This window comes from Carassius gibelio, chromosome B12, assembly GCF_023724105.1.
Source record: "Carassius gibelio isolate Cgi1373 ecotype wild population from Czech Republic chromosome B12, carGib1.2-hapl.c, whole genome shotgun sequence".
Lineage (NCBI taxonomy): Eukaryota > Metazoa > Chordata > Actinopteri > Cypriniformes > Cyprinidae > Carassius > Carassius gibelio.
The window spans coordinates 14716715-14729331 of NC_068407.1; the positions used below are offsets into that span (position 1 = coordinate 14716715).

Consider the following 12617-nt stretch of genomic DNA (forward strand, 5'->3'; position numbering starts at 1 on the left):
ATCCTCAAAGTTAAGATCAAAAACCAACCTTTCGTTCTCTGAGTATTATGCAGGCTTCACGATTAAGGAGGATGTGTGTCATTACTTTTTTTACTTAAGAGGAAAATCTTTTTTAGCATACTTTCACTGTTGCTGTTTCTTCTTGTTCTTTTTCCTCTTTCACTTTTGTGGTTAAGAATAACTTTCTTTGTCTGTCTGACTTTTGAAATTTCTCCTGTCTATAAGCAGTTGAGACAAGTGGTTGTGCTTTAAAGCTGCGGTAGGGAACTTTTGACGCTCTAGCGGTTAATAAACAGAACTGCTTCGTCTTGTGGAAGAACATTGTAGCCGGAGCTACTTCTCTCTGTTTATGTCTATGAAGAATCACAAAGGTACTGGGTTACTCCGCCGCGGTATCCCCGAAGCAATCTAAAATAGTCCAAATATAAACACTTATTATAGGTGTACCCTAGTGATTCAGGACAAGCTAAAAACACGGTTTGGAAAATGGATTCATGGTGTACTCGTTACGGACCGCAGCTCTGTTACGGACCGCAGCTCTGATTGGTTGTTTTTTACCGGGAGCGCATGACTTTCTGCAAATGGCAATAGGACCACTGGGAGAAGCCAGAGGAGCTTGATTTTTTTCACAGATTATCTGTCTCATATTCTACTGTCAGGACATAATGACAGGTTTAATAAATATGTAAAAAAAATTTTTTTACAAAAGTTCCCTACAGCACCTTTAAAACATACATTTTCACATGCTTTTCAAGTCATTGGCAAATCAATTTTACAGTTTCATATTATCTGATATGACATGATTTTCACCAGAACTGAGTATATCTCTCTTTTTTTCAAAAAGCTTTGGGTTTTGTTTGCTAAAAAGGATGTGTGACCTGACCTCACGTCGGAGTCCCCCATACTCCTGGAAACCACATACAGAAAACAGACATGGTATTGCTTTTACATTGCTAACTTTTTGTTTGTTTTACAGGTATGTACAATTGACTGCAGAAAACTCGCACAAAAATGCAATTTCAAATCATGCTATTCTCAAATATTTTACTGATTTTTTAATGTTGTTGTATATTGAAATGCAGCAATGAACTACACTGTGATTGTTAGTGATTTAAACTGAAAAAGTATGTAAAAAGTGATATTATCATATACAGTATGGTAAAATTATATCTTAAAAGACTTATATAATTTAACTGTAAAATATGTGTTACCACTAAAGTGTATGCATTACTCTACTCAAGAAAGCAATATATTGTCAGTAAAATATTTTCAAATATATTTTAAGTCAAAAAGTATGAATTCCCTTATAATTAATGATGAGAAGGACATTCTTACAAGTCCCATCATAAACCATCACATTCATTTAGATTAAATATATTAGATAAAATTTGATTAAAAATGAAATTGTAGTATTTTCTGTTGTAATCAGTGTGCCACTGTGGTTTTTGGGACCCTGCATTCCAGGGTGTTTCCCCTTGGGGCCCCTGTATTTCCGGGCCCTTGGAATCATCCTAAATCCCCCTACCTCCCCAATCCACTCCTAAATTGACACCTGTGCATTTAAATCTGTTATTTCCTCTTCAATTCACAGTTAGTGACTGTCATTAAAGCATACCATGTCTTCTCAACCCAAATGAAACTCAAACTAAGGAGTATATTAAGGTAGCCAATTTTTAATATTACTTCACAAACTGCTAGAAGTGGCAAGGGCAGAAAAGCATGTATAAAGATAAACAGGTTCCACAAGGATGATTGGAAATTCTGCTGATTTTCATTGATGAAAAAATTTGTCACACACACCCACACACACACAAATGAATACATAAAAATGAATGAATGAATGAAAGAATGAATGAATGAATTATAGTAGTTTTCAGTTCAAAATAATATCTTGTCTATAAGCAGTGGCCCTAGAAAAGGTATTTGGAAACTTCAGAAGTCTATGAATACCTGGGCCAAGTGTGTAAAGTTTGAAGCCATCCACAGTAGATTTGATCAAATACTAAATATGAACTCATGAGAATGAAAACATGCTTGGATTTCAATTAGTGATTGACGGGAATATGGCAATTCTGGGAATTCAAACATGACTGGGAAATTCTCCATTGTGTTTTTCAGGATGTCCATTGTGATAACACATGCACACTTTCCCTCTAGAGGAATAAGCTAATGGACCTTTGAGATAATAATACCAAACGACAACTCAGTCACTGATGATTATTAATTTAGATAGTTTTGGTTTAAACATTTTAAGATCTTTTCCTCACTAGGATTTTTTTGCAGCAAAATTAAAATCTGAATCTTTTTTTATTTATTTATTTTATTCTTCTTCTTTATTCTAACAGTTCCAGGGCCATAACTACTAGACCTGAGCCCACAACATGGTCGTAATTCATTATTTGTAAAGCGATTTAAACAAATTTTCATGATTTAAAAGGATTGCGTGCATGTCATTTTGACTGTTAATTGGCTGGTTTTGTCTGGCCAGAGGAGAAATGGCCCCCAGATTGAGCCTGGTTTCTCCAAAGGTTTTTTCCTCCATTCTGCACCCATGGAGTTTTGTTTCCTTGCCGCTGTCGCCTCTGGCTTGCTTAGATGGGGACACTTCATTTATAGCGATATCATTGACTTGATTTCAAATGGTTCCAAAGATACGATTTAAACTGATTTGAGCTGGATTCAGTGATGAACTGCCTTTAACTGTCATTTTGCATTATTGACACACTGTTTTCCTAATTAATGCTGTTCAGTTGCTTTGACACAATCTGTTTTGTTTAAAGCACTATATAAACAAAGGTGACTTGAATTGATTCAATAATTTTTTACATTAATAAGAAAAATAAAGTACCCATGTATAATTTCAGTGTCTTACGTTAGTCATTATTTGTTGGTGAAATACCTGAATTACTAAATGCAATTTTAATTAATATATATATATATATATATATATATATATATATATATACCTAAATTCCCCAAAGTCAATTTATTCAGACTTTATTCTGAGAAATTGTTACATAAGTAATGATATGCAGTTACATCATTTTCTTTTCACTATTCATAATATGCAAAATGAAAACACAAACATAGAATTATAATTTACTTCATAGCTTTATTGCCATTGGTTAGATTTGTTCTTCATGTTCCAGTTTAAAACATTCAGTATCAAAACAGGCTTATAAATAAATAAAGAATATTAGGTTAAAATTAACACATATATTTCACAATACTCCTTAGACATAGCATTTTTTCTAGACACATTTAAATACAGACATTAAATAAATAGTACATTAATTTAACACATGAATTAAAAAGCAACTTAAAAAAAAGTTTTAGAGTCAAAAGTCTTCATTCATAGAATGGTAATGCACTTTTTACAAAAAAAGACAGATGAAATCAGTTCATGTAGTTTGTTCGATTTGCTCAGTTCATTCAGAGTGCAGTGTCCCAAAGAGTTTGTCCCAGTGAGTGAAGTATGGAGCATAGTTGGATTTGAACTTCTGATGGTGGACATCATGGTGCGGAGCTCCTCCATACAGACCAAAAGGCACCAGTCTGTGTGTCGCCCATGGCAGATCATAGCCACAATGGTCCTCAACTGACAGCCACATGTTCAGCATATGGAAAAGCATCTCTGTCATAGGATGAACCCCCAGTAACATAGGATTCACAGCAGCGAAGAAACCCAATGACAGAGTCTCCCAAGCCCCTGAGTACTCAGTGGCCAGAGCAAAGGTGGACGTGTATTTGTGATGCACCTTATGGAAAGTGCGGTAGAGCCAAGGTACTTTGTGATGCAGAAGATGCCATACAAAGTACTGGAAGTCAAAGAGAAGCAGGCAGGCAGCAAGGTCCCAGATGACTCGCAGGAGCCCAGGTGCCATCGCTGTGTAGCTGACAGGTCTCCAGTACCAGTGCAGGACACTCATTGGGAAGATGTACATGGCATGGTTGTAGAGCGAGAGTGCGAGGCAGCTCCACATCATCTTCCAAGACACAGTGGTTTTCTGTTGAATCTTGTATCTCCTTATCAGTGCTATCCTAGGAGATAGGGTATCCAGTACAACAAAAGGCAGGCAGAAGCTTAGGTAGACTGTAATTGAGAAGAGAACTGGGAAATACGGAGACCTTAGCACGGCCTCGTACTGCAGAATGCTGTCCCAGATGTACTGTAGTCCAAACATTGCCATTTCTTTTCAGTTCTGTTTGTGAATGGCAGCACATGTTCATCGCGCCGCTTATATCAAGCATTCAGTCCCGCCCCTTTCCACTACAAGCGCTTCAACTCTCCTTAAATGGTTCTTCCTGTTGGAATTTCCAGAAAATATTGCAGTGCTCTCAGAGAGTAGCTTATCTTTTGTCGTTTTAATCAGAAAGATATAGGCTAACTATATAAATCCATAAATATAAAAATCCTGCAATAGACTACTATAGAGACTGAAAACTGTTTACTAGCCTACACAAATATTGGTAGCACTTTATTTTACAGTCCTGTTCCTCATGTACATACTATGTACTTATTATAGTAATAACAATAACTATGTAATAACTAGGTACTAACCCTGAACCTACCCCTAAACCTAACCCTACCCCATGTAGTTTTTAGTTGCATTACCAGAACTTTCTTAGATAAATACACTGTAAGTACACTATAAGTACATGTTAGCCACGTACTGTAAAATAAAGTGCAACCCAAATATTAATATAAACGATGATGGAAAGACAGTGTGTTGAAACACAGTGAAGAGATAAAAGTGTGAGATTAGATTCCGGATTTACCATTAGGAGATGGCACTGTGTTTTTCTGTTTAGATAGCAGCTCAATCAGTTAATCTCGCCCAGTTTCACTTGATATGGATATTCCACATTCCGATTTTTCAAACCTATATTAATCCGACAAAATATGACAGTTAATATTATATTTCTTTGTGTCACTTTTAACTTCTGTAAGAATATCTCTAGGAACAGCAGTGGACTGACAGTGGAACAGTTATTCCAGTTTTATCAAGTAAACACCGCCGTCTGCTGTTTTTAAGAGGCAAGTGCTGCTGCGACAAAATATGTTTTGTTTTACAATATTTTTTCACAAGGAACACAAATAAATGCTAACATTATTGCAAACAATCATAGAATGTCTAACTCAGTGAAGTGCCTCAGGGATAAAATGCTTGGTTTAAGAAAGTATTAGCTATATGTTAAAAATAATTAAAATTTACAATGATTAAAATTATTTTCACATACAGTACACACTGTTTTTATATAATTTGCCCCTGCTTTCTAGATGTTCTATTTACTTATTTGTTTGTTTGTTATTGTATTTATTTGTCAAATATGAAACCGGGCGTATACAAATTAAAAAACGGATAATAATATACTTTGGTATATTATCACGAAAGCGAAAAATATTCTTTGTAATATTATGGGTTTATGACAAACAAAAATCAAAAGTAATTTGGATTTAGATCAGCACGTCTGCTTTTGCAGTGTAGCCTATCACGAAAGCGAAAACTCTCTCTCACACTCTCTCTCTCTCTCTGCCTATTTAGTTTCGTTTTCGTGACATCGAATCTTTCAATACGCAGACCGAAGGGAAAGAACGCATCCTGAAATAAAAATGAGGTAGGCGTGAATAGATCCTGTCGTAAATAACTAATTTGACCAAACATGCAGTTTAAATGTAGCCTGTTGACTCCGTATGTGCTGACTAATCTTAAACAAACGTGTCTTAAACACGCCCAAATCACCCAATATGTCAGTTGCATGTTCTTCAGTTGATGTAGGCTTTATCTCGTAGTAGTCATATTATTTCATAACATCTATCTATTGTTTCAATCTAAATTTGTTTAGCAAAATAATGTGCAGTGCTGTGTTTATTTATAAAAAAATAAACTGCCAGTCATACCTTGAGTATGTTGTACAAAACAGATAATTTATTTTCCTCTGTCTCCAGCAACAAAGACATGGAAACTACGCTCAGGCAGCTGGAGTGTCTTTTTACATGGGGGGTAGAAAAATCAGACATAAGGGATTTGAACAGCTTACCAGACAGACTCCATGACAGGATAAGATTTTGTCCACAAAAGTATCATGCTATATATTTCAACCTTCTGGCTTTTATCAGCCACCTGGACGGTAAAACTGAGAGTGCACTGGATTACCTTCAAAAGGCTGAATTAGCATTAAGGGAAGACCAGCGAAAGAAAGCTGAGTTCCTTGTGACGTTCTCCAGTTTTGCATGGGTACACTATCACTTGCAGAGAATAAAGGATGTGGAGGATTACCTAAAAACCATAAAAAGTATATGCAAGGACATACCAGGTTCATCAGATTACTCCTGTAGCTTGTCTGTAATACATGGTGAGAAAGGCTGGAGCTTTCTGAGACTTGGAGGAACCTTCTATAAGCAAGCAGAAGAAAGTTTCTCTAAGGCTCTTGAGGCAGAACCACACAATGTGTTTTTTAATGTAGGCTATGCAATAGTGCTTTACAGGATAGATGGCATGAACAAAGCAAGAGACACTGGAACAGTCACCGAACAGCTAAGAAAGGCTCTCAGTCTGGATCCTACAAACACTGAGATCATGGTACTTTTGGCTTTGAAACTCCAGAGGTCAAGGAGACAGGAAGCACAGAACCTAATAAAAGAGGCCCTCAGGTTGTCTCCTGATGTCCCACAAGTCACCAGATATGTTGGTAAATATTTCAGGGTGGAGGGTTCCATTAAAGAATCACTGTCTGTCCTCACTAGGGTAGTGGAACAGGCCCCATATTCCTCCTTCCTGCACCATCAAATCGGTCTTTGCCATAAACGGCTGCACATTCAGATGTTGGAGGAGAGGAGGCCCGGTAGACGTGTTCCTGCTGCTCAGAAATCTGCTAAGGTGGCAGAATGTATCCAGCACTTCTCAAAGGCTGTAGAGCTGAAGCCTAACAATATTTATGCCAAGGTTAATTTAGCAGAGGCCTATGGGGAGAACCGGCAGTTTGAACTGGCCGAGAAGATTTTCTGCAGCCTGATAGATGACAAGGCTCTCAGTGAGTCTGATAAGCAGCACTGCTACACATCCTATGGTTTATTTCTGCTTTACAAGAAAAAGGATGAAAACCAAGCCATAAGTCAGTTCAAGTCAGCATACTTGATTCCTATTGACAGCTACGAAAGGAAACAAGCTGGCAAGAAGCTCAGACTAATCGCAGAGAGGAATCTCCAAACCAGGCAGAACATCAAAGAAGCATACGAGATTTTGGCTTTTATATCTTCTGAAGACAAGCAGGAGACGCAAGCAAAGGGGTATCTGCAGAGAGCCCATCAGCACTGCTCACATACCGATGAGCTGTCAAAAACTAAGGGATTGAAATTTTAACTTACTTGTGCATACTGTTATAAAAACAAATTACTATAATGCTTTTAATGTGCACTATATATTGTCAGTGGCTGAATAATGTTTATGTAAATAATAGTGTACTCTAAAAAATGCTGGGTTAAAAACAACCCAGCACCGGGTAAATATTGGACAGAACACATGCTGGGATATTTTGACCAAGCTGTTTGGGTTAAATGTTTTTACCAAAAATGATGGGTTGTTTTATTTAAGTCTGTTGTTCAAGAATTATTATATTACTCGCTTAAAATAATAATAATAATAATAATTAGAGACAACAGCAATAATCATTTATTATTAAGTAACAAATGGACAAAATACAAGGCAATTAGAATTTACTTGGGTGAATACAGCATAGTTTACAATATTACATATATTTAAACTCGTTTAACAAGCATTTTAGACATAAAAATGTAACATTTAAAAAAGTAGCATTTTAATTTTCAACCGTTCTCAATCATCTTGCCGATGTCTGAGCCGGTGATGGGCTTTTGGTCACAGGGGGAACTTTGTGCCTAAAATAATATAACTCATAGCACAGTAAAGACTTTATAAATAAAATAAAACGTAAAACCACTCTCTCCTGTAGAGGGCGCAAAAAGCCCGAGCTCTGACTGTAACTCAGCAGCTGGGGTTGTTTCATACAATATGTAAGACTTTTTTATTAATATCCAAAAACTACTAAAATAGTGTTATATATTTTGCTGACTTGTGTACTTACATTATCCCAAATGTTTCGAAGAATGTATAAATCCAGAAAAATAAGCAATTTTAACTAGTGACAAGGATCTTGTCCATAGTGTCATTGTGTTGTCTGCCAATAGTGTCATAACCCCTTTGTTTTCCGTTTTGTTTTGTAGAAAACAAGGCTTTAATATGTTGTGTTTAATATGTAATATGTTTAATATGTTTAATATGTTGTGCATTGTAATAGCTGTTATTATAGCTATTATCACACACTGTGTGTGTGTGTGTGTGTGTGTGTGTGTTTGTGTGTGTGTGTGTGTGTGTGATCAATCCATTATCAGTGCCGTAGAATTTTTTGCACTAATGCTGTGTGCTGCACAAATCATCTCTCATGTTGTTTACCATGTTACTGAAGGTTGTGCAAAATACAATAAACAATATATACATGAGGGTGAGTTCAAGCAAACTCAAGTACTATTTGTTCATAAAACAAATACAATGGAAAAGTGTACCTTTAGAATAATAATAATAATAATAATAATAATAATAATAATAATAAAAAGAAATCCCATATAAACAGTCACCCAACTGGATCCCATTAAAATCCTATAGGAATGATCCTACAGGATATTTATGTCTTGTCCTACAAGATATATATACAGTATTGTTCAAAATAATAGCAGTACAATGTGACTAACCAGAATAATCAAGGTTTTTAGTATATTTTTTATTGCTACGTGGCAAACAAGTTACCAGTAGGTTCAGTAGATTGTCAGAAAACAAACAAGACCCAGCATTCATGATATGCACGCTCTTAAGGCTGTGCAATTGGGCAATTAGTTGAAAGGGGTGTGTTCAAAAAAATAGCAGTGTCTACCTTTGACTGTACAAACTCAAAACTATTTTGTACAAACATTTTTTTTTTCTGGGATTTAGCAATCCTGTGAATCACTAAACTAATATTTAGTTGTATGACCACAGTTTTTTAAAACTGCTTGACATCTGTGTGGCATGGAGTCAACCAACTTGTGGCACCTCTCAGCTGTTATTCCACTCCATGATTCTTTAACAACATTCCACAATTCATTCACATTTCTTGGTTTTGCTTCAGAAACAGCATTTTTGATATCACCCCACAAGTTCTCAATTGGATTAAGGTCTGGAGATTGGGCTGGCCACTCCATAACATTAATTTTGTTGGTTTGGAACCAAGACTTTGCCCGTTTACTAGTGTGTTTTGGGTCATTGTCTTGTTGAAACAACCATTTCAAGGGCATGTCCTCTTCAGCATAGGGCAACATGACCTCTTCAAGTATTTTAACATATGCAAACTGATCCATGATCCCTGGTATGCGATAAATAGGCCCAACACCATAGTAGGAGAAACATGCCCATATCATGATGCTTGCACCTCCATGCTTCACTGTCTTCACTGTGTACTGTGGCTTGAATTCAGAGTTTGGGGGTCGTCTCACAAACTGCCTGTGGCCCTTGGACCCAAAAAGAACAATTTTACTCTCATCAGTCCACAAAATGTTCCTCCATTTCTCTTTAGGCAAGTTGATGTGTTCTTTGGCAAATTGTATCCTCTTCTGCACATGCCTTTTTTTTAACAGAGGGACTTTGCGGGGGATTCTTGAAAATAGATTAGCTTCACACAGACGTCTTCTAACTGTCACAGTACTTACAGGTAACTCCAGACTGTCTTTGATCATCCTGGAGGTGATCATTGGCTGAGCCTTTGCCATTCTGGTTATTCTTCTATCCATTTTGATGGTTGTCTTCCGTTTTCTTCCACGTCTCTCTGGTTTTGCTCTCCATTTTAAGGCATTGGAGATCATTTTAGCTGAACAGCCTATCATTTTTTGCACCTCTTTATAGGTTTTCCCCTCTCTAATCAACTTTTTAATCAAAGTACGCTGTTCTTCTGAACAATGTCTTGAACGACCCATTTTCCTCAGCTTTCAAATGCATGTTCAACAAGTGTTGGCTTCATCCTTAAATAGGGGCCACCTGATTCACACCTGTTTCTTCACAAAATTGATGACCTCAGTGATTGAATGCCACACTGCTATTTTTTTGAACACACCCCTTTCAACTAATTCAACTAATTGCCCAATTGCACAGCCTTAAGAGCGTGCATATCATGAATGCTGGGTCTTGTTTGTTTTCTGACAATCTACTGAACCTACTGGTAACTTGTTTGCCACGTAGCAATAAAAAATATACTAAAAACCTTGATTATTCTGGTTAGTCACATTGTACTGCTATTATTTTGAACAATACTGTACGTATATCAGTGTTAGTAGTATACTTGTAAGTGTACTGTTTCAATACTCCTTGGGACTAAATTGGCCTACTTTCTAGTATATAAAAGTATACTTTTAAGAATCCTTTAAGTATAACAGTAGCAAACTTTGAGTACACAAATAGTTTACCTTTATGTTTGTAGTTTGTACTGCAATTATACTAAAAGTGAACTTATAGGTATACTGATTGTTTACTAATTACTAGTTTATTAATTGTAGTTTTACACTGCAAGTATACTCATAAGTTTTCTTTAAGTGAACTTTACATCATACTTTAATTTAAGTATACTACTATGTCCCTATTTAGGTTTTAATGTGTATATATTTTGTTGTATGAATATCTGAACATACAAAACATCCAAAGAAAGAACAGGGTATCTGTTTTTAAACAAAAACATTTTATTTTAGCTTCATGCATTATTTTTAAACACTTTAATATGTTTCATAAAAGATAAAGAAATAACATTTTGAACCAAAAGCTGAAAAAAGACTATGAACTGGATTCAGAATGATAAACTAAACGTAGATGGAGTTGATCAACAACTCAAAGCTTTACTGTAATTACCTCTTCATCGGTCGACATTTTATTCCGTAACGTTACAGTTTTGATGCCGTTTCATGTCAGATGATCGTGTTACATATGCTAGTATGTGGCAGAGATGGGACCAAGTCACACATGTGCAAGTCTCAAGTAAGTCTCAAGTCTTAACCTTCAAGTCTCAAGTAAGTCCCAAGTATTTTTTTCTTGGGCAAGTCAAGTCAAGTCAAGTCACAAGCTATGTCAAGTCAAGTCCAAGTCAAGTCACCTTAATATTGTTATTTTACCTGCAGAATCTGATCTTAATAAAGTTAAAAGACAAGATATAAGTAACTGTCAGTAAATTAAAATAATTTGGATTTGCATTGTAAATACTCATGTTCAGTAAAATACATCATGGAATCAAACAAAATTGTAACTTCCTAAAATTATTTATTTTTCACTTCTGCCAACAGTGTTTGAAATGTTTTACATTTTCAACATTGAGTCCATAAAACTAAACATCCAACAGACTCCTCTCTGAACACCTCTCTCTCTCTCTCTCTCTCTCTCTCAAACACAGTTTACATACAACATTAAACTGTTACATTTCTTCTCTCTCTCTCTCTCTCTCTCTCTCACACACACACACACACACACACACACACACACTCTCTCTCTCTCTCTCTCTCTCACACACACACACACTCTCTCTCTCTCTCTCTCTCTCAGAGTATAGAATATAAATATGATGTATTTTCAGTTGTTTCATACTTTTTTGTTATGTACAGTACAGACCAAAAGTTTGGACACACCTTCTCATTCAAAGAGTTTTCTTTATTTTCATGACTATGAAAATTGTAGATTCACACTGAAGGCATCAAAACTATGAATTAACACATGTGGAATTATATATGGAATTATATACATAACAAAAAAGTGTGAAACAACCGAAAATATGTAATATTCTTGGTTCTTCAAAGTAGCCACTTTTTGTTTTGATTACTGCTTTGCACACTCTTGGCGTTCTCTTGATGAGCTTCAAGAGGTAGTCTCCTGAAATGGTCTTCCAACAGTCTTGAAGGAGTTCCCCGAGAAATGCTTAGCACTTGTTGGCCCTTTTGCCTTCTGTCTGCGGTCCAGCTCACCCCTAAACCATCTCGATTGAGTTCAGGTCCGGTGACTGTGGAGGCCAGGTCATCTGGCGCAGCACCCCATCACTCTCCTTCTTGGTCAAATAGCCCTCTTCAGTGTGACTCTACAATTTCCATAGTCATGAAAATAAAGAAAACTCTTTGAATGAGAAGGTGTGTCCAAACTTTTGGTCTGTACTGTATATATATATATATATATATATATATATATATATATATATATATATATATATATATATATATATATATATATATATATATATATATATATATATATATATATATATGTAATATGCACTTCTCATGATTGGGTAATCGCGGCAGCTACATTTGTTTTTCTGATTAATTGTTTTGCTCTATGAGAAAGACAAGGTAACAAAATATTCGGGGCTTATGCCCCCTTAGCCCAGCCCTAGCGCCGCCCGTGGAATGCGTTTTTTTGACGGCCTGCTAGCGGATCATTAGGGGCCGTTCACATCACGTCTTTTGCGCGGGCAAGTTCGTTATTTCCAATGTAGGCGCGCGGTATGCGCGCTCATAATGGAAGCAACGCGCTCACGAAGCGCAC

At 36.2% G+C, this 12617-nt stretch overlaps 2 protein-coding genes across 2 annotated transcripts; one reads left to right on the forward strand and one right to left on the reverse strand.

The window, feature by feature from the left end:
• Positions 1–3092: 3092 nt before the first annotated feature.
• Positions 3093–4228, reverse strand: ch25h (cholesterol 25-hydroxylase). The gene has a single exon (XM_052571259.1). The coding sequence runs from the start codon at positions 4188–4190 to the stop codon at positions 3429–3431; it is 762 nt and encodes a 253-aa protein (XP_052427219.1). The 5' UTR covers positions 4191–4228; the 3' UTR covers positions 3093–3428.
• Positions 4229–5545: 1317 nt separating this feature from the next.
• Positions 5546–8524, forward strand: ifit9 (interferon-induced protein with tetratricopeptide repeats 9). Its single transcript, XM_052570076.1, has 2 exons — positions 5546–5619; positions 5951–8524. Exons 1-2 carry the CDS (start codon positions 5615–5617, stop codon positions 7362–7364), a joined length of 1419 nt encoding a protein of 472 aa, XP_052426036.1. The 5' UTR covers positions 5546–5614; the 3' UTR covers positions 7365–8524.
• The last annotated feature ends 4093 nt before the right edge of the window (positions 8525–12617 follow it).

Bases quoted from the DNA above. Each gene is read 5' to 3' on its own strand.
- ch25h (XM_052571259.1), bottom strand. From the start codon at position 4,190: ATGGCAATGTTTGGACTACAGTACATCTGGGACAGCATTCTGCAGTAC.